This window comes from Pygocentrus nattereri, chromosome 7 (assembly GCF_015220715.1).
Source record: "Pygocentrus nattereri isolate fPygNat1 chromosome 7, fPygNat1.pri, whole genome shotgun sequence".
Lineage (NCBI taxonomy): Eukaryota > Metazoa > Chordata > Actinopteri > Characiformes > Serrasalmidae > Pygocentrus > Pygocentrus nattereri.
In genome coordinates, this window is record NC_051217.1 from 43,087,358 (window position 1) to 43,096,965 (window position 9,608).

General features: G+C 44.0%; 1 protein-coding gene across 2 annotated transcripts in view; it reads left to right on the forward strand.

The window, feature by feature from the left end:
- The window catches only part of lsm14ab (LSM14A mRNA processing body assembly factor b), a 15,076-nt gene extending 6,686 nt beyond the window's left edge, over window positions 1-8,390 (forward strand). Inside the window, exons 4-11 of one of the 2 annotated variants that reach the window (XM_017705049.2) lie at window positions 213-317; window positions 1,251-1,430; window positions 1,950-2,033; window positions 3,007-3,207; window positions 3,434-3,587; window positions 3,686-3,709; window positions 4,361-4,607; window positions 5,344-8,390. In XM_017705049.2, coding sequence (XP_017560538.1) covers window positions 213-317; window positions 1,251-1,430; window positions 1,950-2,033; window positions 3,007-3,207; window positions 3,434-3,587; window positions 3,686-3,709; window positions 4,361-4,607; window positions 5,344-5,367 — 1,019 coding nt within the window. In that variant the 3' untranslated portion in view covers window positions 5,368-8,390. The remainder of the gene's footprint in view (window positions 1-212; window positions 318-1,250; window positions 1,431-1,949; window positions 2,034-3,006; window positions 3,208-3,433; window positions 3,588-3,685; window positions 3,710-4,360; window positions 4,608-5,343) is intronic. The other variant, XM_017705050.2, reaches the window with a different exon arrangement.
- Window positions 8,391-9,608: the final 1,218 nt, after the last annotated feature.

Genomic DNA, 9,608 nt, shown 5'->3' on the forward strand with positions numbered 1-9,608 from the left:
CATGGTCTCTTGTTCTTGCTGAATAAGCCTTGAGGAACCCCAAGTAGTCAATACTTATCCTTTTTCTTTTTCTGAGCAAAGCTGCAGTGCAGATCTGTTTGCTCAGGAAGAGACTCTTTGTGTGTGTGTGTGTGTGTGTGTGTGAGACATTAAGAAAAAGAAACACCCAAAAAAAAAACGCACTTACAGCTGTGCTCTTCCTCTTCATGCAGGAAGTTCAGGGTCCGCGTTCAGTAACGACACGAGCGTAACCGCCGCTCTGTCCCAGAGCACTGTCCCCTCGGACTCTGTCTCTCTGAACACGCGCGTGACCGAAGGTAACCAAACCGACTAACAGGCGCTGTCTGATTGAAGAGTGCTGTCAGTGTTTTGGCTGCCTTTGTTTTGTTTTAAGTGGACTGACCAGTGCATGCAGATGGCTGCTGTGTGATGTCTGTACTGCACAGTCCAAAAGCTTCTGTTGACCTGCCTGTTGGGACATTCATGCTTACAAATGGTCACCTTAATTTTTTCGCAGTGGACTTAACGGGGCACTCTGGCTTAAAACTACACTTCCTTATAGTCATCCGGTGTTCTGTATCACTTGGCCTGCTTAGTTTTACTTTATTACGGTCATATTTTCAGTCACTACAACAGCTACTGGGACGTCAACCAATCTTGACTGCTTACTAACAGTCCAGCTAATAAAACACAACTTGGCTAGAATTATTGTAACTCTTAGTTTAACACGATAGTTTTAAAAAAAGAAAAAAAGTCACGATTCACACCAAATGGAAGGAACGAGGAAAGGTTTCCACTCCATTGTGATGAACAGTTGTGTGGCTGAAATGAGATTCAGCTTCCTTGCACTGACACTAGCTGTCTGCTTGCCCTCTGTTTGCCAGCCAGTCAAGAAAAAAAGCGTTTAAAAGAAGCCCATCCTTAAAAAAACCACCCAAATCAGTAACACCACTTGTCCTTAATCCAGAAAATCTCGTTCTAGAGGTTCAGGCGGCATCACTGTAGGATGCAACCAAGTTTACGACGGATGCGTCGATGGTTGCGGCTATCAATTTGGCCAGGGTGTCCCTTTAAGTGTAGTGGTTAGAATCTAGCGATGTATTTTAAAAATAAAAATAAAAAAGGGGGGGTTTAAACATTTCAGACTGATTTATTATTTGTTGGCTTGCTGTTTTGCGTCTTTGTTCCACAGTGTTGCGTTTTTATTATATTGCTATGTTTGTCTTGAATCTCGCTTCTACCTTCCACAGCTACCCCCAACCCTTCCCTGGACCCCCTGCGGAAGAGCCCCACCCTGGAGCACCCAGCGCAGCCCGCGCCTAAAGCTCCCTCTGCTGCAGCTGGCTCTGTGAGTCAGAGGAGTCCCGGAGGAGGCAGATCCACTCTCGGCTCCCAAAAACACCCTGCTGAGAGCCATGAGCACACCAGAGGTCAGAGAACAGCAGTGAGCCATTAAAGCCTCCAGTTTAGCTTAAGGGGCCGATGTGATGTTAACTGGGAACGCTGGCTTTCAGTCGTTCCTGCGTGGTCCTGTGGGGGTACTCTAGCCAGGGGTGGGTGATATCTTCACCTACTTGGATGACTGCATAATGTGTAAAAACTAACAGTAGTCTGTTGTTATTAGCTCCTTCAGTTTAGTTCTTCGTTGTTTCCTCTGAGCTCTCTTCCTCTCTACCTCCCCACTCTTCTTTTTCAGTTCATTTCTTTGTAGTCGAGCCCTAGTATGACTTATTTTACACATTTCTGTCGCTCACAAAGCACAGCTCACCATACTTGGGTATTTGCTTTTTAATTTTACTCCGATTTTTATTTCTGTTTATTTATTTTAAAGCTTTTGTTTGTGTTGTAAAGATTATACCTCTCACTTCTACCTCACAGGTTTAGTATGAAGCGCTACTTGCAGCTGAAGAGATTTGTTTAAAAGTGTGTTTTTTGTTAAACACTTGCAGTGACCGATGCTGAGAAGGCGCCCCGACCAGAATCGGACTTGGGCAAAACTGAGAACCGTGACGCCATCAAACGCCAGCTGGGTGGTAGGTATTTTGCTTGTCTCGCGTTGGTACAGTCTTCCTCCTCCTGCAAATAGGTGTTCAATCGAGAACACAGCTTAGTCGTGGGCTTTGTAGAGCGTTGTATACAGTTGGAGTTGGAACTAAACAGTTAAGAGGTGTGCAAAAAAAGTATTTATCATACTGTGATAAACTACATCACATTGTCACCAGATGGTCTACTGAACATGTGCATGTCGGGACAGCTCATCACGAAGATCATGAGTAGTCCTGTTTAGCTGGATTAAATGCAGTGGGAGTAAATATGACTTACAAAAAGATTATTGTATTCATAGTTTGTGTTTTATTGTTTTTTATTAATTTTGTTTGGGGCAGTCGTGGGCTGGAGGTTAGGGAACCGGCCCTGTGACCGGAAAGTCACCGGTTTGATCCCCAGTGCTGACAATCTATGACTGAGGTGTCCTTGAGCAAGACACCTAACCCCCAATTGCTCCCCGGGCGCCGTGGATAGGGCTGCCCACCGCTCCGGGCAAGTGTGCTCACTGCCCCCTAGTGTGTGTTTATTCACTAGAGTGTATGTGGTGTTTCACTTAAATGCGGAGGTGGAATTTTCTCGTTTGTGGGACTAAAGTATCACTTAACGTAACGGTACTTAATGCCCATAGCACAACCTTTATTTTTGCAGATTGTTCGGATTATTTTTAGTTTATTTTCTAGTTTCTTAAAGTAATTAAATACATCGATTGCACTTACCTGCCTTGTGTAATTTACGTCATAAAATTTGAACGTAGATTGGTCAAAGTAAAACGCGTAAACTGACCGGTTGTTGGTGTGATGCAAAATGCTGCAATTCCAGGCTTGACAGCTGCTGATTGTGCATCACCAGGACACTGACTCAATCCAGGACTTCATTTCCGTCCATTAATAGCCGTCACTTAGTCTTTAAACGTCAGTTTCACGTTTGCTTCATGATAACGACGGGCGACTCTCTCCTCAGCCGGTGCTCCTTTAGTGCGAAGAGGTAGAGGAGGAGGTGGAGGAGGCGGTGGTGGTGGAATCCAGCGCGGACGGGGCCGGTTCAACGTGCGCAGGGATGGAGCGATGAAGTTCGAGGAGGATTTTGACTTTGAGAGCGCAAACGCCCAGTTCAACAAGGAGGCGATCGACCGCGAGTTCCAGAGCAAGCTCAAAATTAAAGGTTTGCAAGCTGGCTTTGGTCTAAAGTTGAGCAGGTCTATGTAGTTACCTTTTGAGTATTTTTTGCTTACATCATAAAAGCCACCATACAATATTTATATGCTTTGAATAATTGACTTCTGTTCCGTTTGATTAATACAGACCGTTTTGAGGGCAATATTGACCGTTATTAGCTCAGTTGTGTGTTTCCGTCACTTTCCCTGACCTGTGTGATGATCGTGCTGCAGATGAGAAAGCGGTGAACGGAGAGGATAAAGGTGACTCGGGCGTGGAGACACAGAACAGCGAGGGCAACGTAGATGAGGAAGATCCACTGGGACCCAACTGCTACTACGACAAGTCCAAGTCTTTCTTCGACAACATCTCCTGCGACAACTCCAGGTGGGATTTCAGTTGGTTTTGGCAGCCACGTGTTCTTTTGTATACGTAGCCTTTTAAACGACTGACTTTGCTTCTTTTTTTTCCCCCCTTATTTCCAGAAAAGAAAAAGATGGAGTGGGCAGGTATGTTTAGTTTTTTTCCGCCCCCTTGTCTTTTATATCCTGCTACCACAGAATCTGAGGCTTGAGCCATATTCAGTGCACTAAGCTGTGCTGAGCAGCAGCGCTACTCTAGAACTAAGAACAGTCATTGTGAACTGTTGGTCACATTGTGATCCTTTTAATGATAAATGGACCAAAAGAACTGGTGTGGAAGTACATCACAGTTAATTAATAGTAGGGAATATGCTGAATGGGCAGGATTGGTGTTTCAGAACCAAGATTGTGAACCACTGTTGAAGAAAGTTGCTTATTCAAAATACTTCTCCATCACTTGATTTGGTCCCTTCATCATGCAAGGTTTACATAATGTAAAGGACAGCTGATAATGTTGGTTGACACATCAGGGGCTGGGCATTAAATACTTTTATGGTACCGGCGGAATTGCTGCAGTTCTTTAAATGGTCACTGGATATGAAATTTCAATACAGGCACTCAATACAGTCTTATCAGTATCAGGGAGCCGATAAGCATGCTTGTTCCAGAACCTATACTGATGATCGGTTGTCTCCGTTTCTTTTCATAAGTATGGTATTAATGTCCGTGCTTCAGTTCTGAGTTGCCCCTTTTCTAGATCAGGCAGTTCTGTGTGTTCTGACCCGTGTTCTCCTGTAGTCGGCGGAGGAAGACCTGGGCCGAGGAGAGGAGAATGAACGAAGAGACCTTTGGCATCCCCCTGCGCCATAACCGCGGTCGCGGGGGCTACCGGGGAAGAGGAGGAGGCATGGGCTTCCGCGGTGGCCGGGGCCGTGGGGCCAGCCGAGGCTCTTTCGGACCCCCTCGCGGCGGTGGCGGCTCTGGCTTTAGAGGAGGGTTCAGAGGAGGCCGGGGTGGCAGAGAGTTCTCAGACTTTGAGTACCGAGTAAGTTCTTCGATCTCAACAACCGACCAAAGCTGCAGTTATTAATGTTGTAAATCTGATCTCGAAAACTAGTAGAGTTGTGTGTTCTCGGTTTTTTGGTATAATTCAGAATTATTTTTAAATGCACTTGGCAGTGTTTACACTGTAGTGGAATATAAGACAATATGTAGGAATTTGCTGAGGTTTTTGTTTAAAATAGGGCTGAATATTGTGGCCAGTTCTTTTCACCAATATCAAAATATTAGTTCTCTCGTGTGTATCGTTGCTGTCCGAAGAAAACCACGCATCTTCGTTTTTTTGGCGAGTTTTCTACGTCATTTCAACACCCCAGCTTTCTTTTATGTTGTATAAAAACGTTGTGGGACCAACAGAAATGCTTTATCACTTGGAATAAAATGTTTACATCGGCTTATGTTGCAAGTTAAGTGTGTGTTTGCCTTCTCCTGTAAAGTTTCTATGTTGGAGACTAACTGTATAACCAGTTGTATGAGTTGTTCATTTGCACGTCTAGTTTAAAACCCTAAAATTTTGTTTTAGCCCAAAAAAAAAAGGACATTAGTTGTTAATATTATTATAACCAGTTATAACCCAGTTTTCCAGAATCTGCGCAGTTGTATCACCATCAGTCCAGAATGTCGATTACTGATCTAGAACGTCAGGCTGTGATGCACGGACTCTTTTTCACAGCTATTAATAGCTTTTCTCGCTCTTTCTTTGTGCACCTTTTCCCCTGCAGAAGGAGAACAAAGTGGCAGCGTAGAGATCGTAAAGGACGACCGCGCCGGCCCCGTCGGACCGGAGCTCCGCTTTTCCTTCCTGCCTCATAGACTGTCTGTTTCTGTCTATCCCAAAACCTGGACTCACCCCTCCTTTCTGCTATCTCTCGCTTTTTTAGGGGAAAAACAAAAAAAAAAAAAAAAACCAATTTGGAAGGCAATCTTTTGATCTTTTCTTTCATATGCCCACAGAGGGGACGAGGACTTTGTGTACAATATCCGTAAATTCAGTAGAATTATTATTGTTGTTATTATTATTATTATTATTATTATTATTATTATTATTCAGTATTTTTGCATCAACATTTTAGTTCCTTTCTTACAAAAAAAAACAAGAAAAGAATTAAAGAATTGTATTTGATAATGTTCCTGTTAGGTGTACAAACGTATGCAGACGCCCGCTGATACTGTGAGCCCCATCAGTGAAATAGCTTTATTTTTATTGGTTTTCTTTTCTCTAACGTATCTTATAGAAGCACCAAAACTCTGTATTATACATACCTATATATCCTGTAGGGTCGCAGTGAAAGCTCGTCAGCCCTTACCGTTCAGCCGCAAGTGCAGTAGACTGCTGACGTAGGTTTCGATGTGGGAGGGAACTCGTTTCCACAGCATCCGTGTGGAAGGAAGGAAGGCAGGCAGGCGTCTATACAGTCAGTGCTTTATTTCGTAGACGAAAACCTTTTTCTTTCTTTCTTTGGTAGTAATTATTTAGTCCCCTGTATTTTTTTTTCTAGCTGTGTAGTGCGGTCCAGCCCTTTTGTAAGGTCTTATTACATGTGAGGTCAAACAGCTCTAATATCTACCTGTAGCTCATCTCGCGAGGCTGAACTTAATTCAAAATTAGCTCTTGATTGAATGTATTGATAACGCCGATGCGGATCTATTAGCAGCGCACAGGGAAGAGGACGTGGCTTTGGTGTGAATTGTTTTGAGTTTCTCGTCCTTTAAGGAATTATTCCCAGCTCTCTTTTACAGTGCCATCGCAGACAGGAAGCTTTTTTTTTTTTTCTTTCCAGGACTAATTTTCCCCCTTTTTTTTTCTTTCTTTTTTCATATTTTTATGAGGCTGAAGATGGGGTGTGCACATTTGCTTACATTTCTTTTGATAACTGAGTGCCAGTGATTATTGCCTTTCGATTATGTAGATGTCTCTTTGTTGTAGTTCAGCAGGGCTCTTTGATACCGTCGCAAATTCGCAGTCCTTCACGGTTTAGGATTGTGACATGAATTTGAAGACGAGACGCTCTTACTTTCTTTTTTCTTTCTCTTTTTTTTTTTTTTGGGGTCCTCTAGCCACAGTTTTAATGCCAAGGTCTTCAGGGATAGTCCAGCACACCCTTTAAGATTGGATTGCATTCGAAAACGTATTCATTTGCACTTTAACGTCGAACAACTCCACGATGAGTCCATTTTTTTCAGGAAGTTGCCCAACTTATCCCCTCGTTCGCTTCTCTTAGGCTCTCAGTTAGTAGCTGTAAATGAACAGACGCTGTGACGTGAAGCTACAGAACTCGCAAAGCAGGATTTCTCGGTGAAGCCCGCTTTCACCCACAGCGAGGAACCTTTCGAGCTGTTTGAGGTTTTAAAGGACTTGACTGATCTGTAGTGTACGATGGGCTGTCATGCCTTTGGCCTGTAGGCAGGAAAGGAATAGAAAACTTGGCGTAAACAAAATGAGCAGATTGAACGCGAGTCCGCTGTTTTCCGAGCACTCGGGAGGTTATCAGTGGCAGTCGACCAGTTGCTGCAGATGGAGATTCAGTTGAACATGCTGGAGAATTCCTCTTCATCTGGCTGCTGTCAGCGCAGCTCTCAAAGCAGGGGTACAGCTATTGGTACGGGTTCTTCCTCTGCTTGTTCCGATCACTGAGTCCGGCCACGGATCAGGACTCCCGAGACGCTCTTGGGATGTTTCTGCTCGCGGTCGGATCGCCAGGATGCTGGTGACCACGATCACAGACGTTAGGGTTCAGTCCATCACAGCTTGACTCTCCTGCACGGTGTGTGGCAGTGTTGCTGCCCAAGGTGGTCAGCAGGTGGTCTCCCTCCTTTGGAAGTGAGTTTGAATGAGTTTTTGTTTTTAAATCCATAAAACTGGGTTGGTCTGGTCAGTTCTTCTCCAAGCCATGCTGTGGATGACCGGCTGTGTTTTATTGCTTGTTTTCTTTCTTTCTTTTTCCCTGAATGTCGTGTTCGGATTCAGTACCGGCGTTTGGGGAATTTGGATCTGAATTTTTGTTTTTCTCCCCCTTTTTTTTTTCTTTTTCTTTCTCTTTTCTGAAAAATAAAAAATTAATAAAATAAGGGATCTAAGCATTGTGACGGGAGGCAGAGGATGAGATGTTTCCGAATGTTTCACTTCGTTCCTTGTTTTAATATCTCTGAGATGCAGTGAGGTTCCGTGTTCCTGTTGTGGCTAATTTAACTGCGGTCACCTGTGTTGGCTATAGTTTACTTCTTGTTGGCACTAAGTGACGAACCTTGCCTAGACGTGGCGTATTGGTAGGCAGCTAGACGTTCAGAATGAGCCGTTCTGATTGGACGCTTTATCGCTTGGAGCGCAGCATCGATGGGAAATGCCTTAACGTGCCACCCGAAAACGAGTGTCGGGCTGTTTGTCGAATGGCTCCCTGCTGCCCACACAGTGCACTGCATAGGGCTTTTGAACCCTTTGGAGTGCACTAGGTCAGATTTACTTTATTTTTTGGACACAGCCTTGGTAGCACGTACTGCCCCGGGGAGGAAACGTCCGGCAGCCCTGGACTGATGCAATAATCTCATTACTATTAAGGACACCCCCTGTGCTCGTATGAGATTTCAGACTGTACATAAAGTTTTCGTTTTGTAAAGGTGATAAAGGATTGTTTTCTCTCTCCAAGACTTCTGGAAGAAATTTGATTGGCTTTTGTTTTTCTGAATAAAGCAATTGTACAGCATGGTGTACTTTCAGTGGCCAGATTGAGGTTTTTATTCAGACACGAGAAATAAATAGTTGTTCAAAATGTGCCGTTGTTTTTGTTTTCATTCATGCCGTTCATCACGTGACCGTGAGGAACCCGGCTACTCCACGCTGTAAGAGTGGCTTAACCTCTTCAACCTCTCAGGACCACCGGTGGTTCCAAAACCCACTTCATGGTCTTTGTAACGTTCATATTTCATAAGCTCCATTCAGAAGCTGGGCGTCGTGTGAGGCTGTAGCTCTTCTCTCCAGTCTAATAGACGGTGATGTCATTTTAAACCCTTATAATAAAAGAAGCTGAACTTTGGTTTTCTACTGAAAGTCGACCCGTTTTTCCCCAAATCTGGGCTCTAAACTATAAACAGACGGCGTCTCTTCAGTGATCTGCTCTGGAAACATCACTTTTAGAGAACAACACAAAGAGCGTCTGAGATTTTTGGCTTTCAGCAGTAAATAATAAGCGTATAGTGATACGTGTAGATCATAAAACACATTCTGTTCATTTAAGGAGCTTTTATAAATAAATAATGACATTTTTCAGGCAGTTACTGAATAATTTGCCTTACAACTTGAAGTAAATTCAGATGGACAAACCAAAATATACCCTGGAGCATAAGAGACTAAAGGGAAATCAGAATTACTGTGACGTGAAACTGGTAAAGTCGGCCGAAGTAGTTTGGTGTGAAACGATTTCGCTGTAGAGACTCATTTCTTTATTTGTGGTAAGTCTGGGGTGGGGGTCTTTTGGGGGGGGGGGCTTTGCTGCTACATGTAGCTCTCCATTGTGAATGTACTTACACAAAAATGTTTTAAGCCAGAAGCGTATTGGAAAATGATTGTAAACCCACCAAGTGACTACATGACGAAGAAAAATCAAAACTTCACAGGGTCAAGCCGAGGATGTTCTACAGCAGGTCAGCATATTGAGGTCAAAGTCCACAATCGAGACGCATGAAGGTAAATACAGAGGGTTCACCTCGAGATGCAAACCCCCAACACTCGACTCGAAAGAAAGGCCAGATTAAACTTTCTAGAAAAGAAGGAAACAAGTCCAGCCCAGTTCCCGAACTGCGGTCTTTGGGTGGACGTCAGTGGCTGCTGATGGAAGTAGCAGGACGACTTTTGGAGCGTACAGAGCTGCACTTTCTGCTCAGGTTCAGCCAAATGCAGCAGAATTAATAGGACAGTGCTTCACAGTGCAGATGGATGATGACCCAAAACATCCACATCACATGAAAGCAGCCCAACAGCTTATTAAGGCAA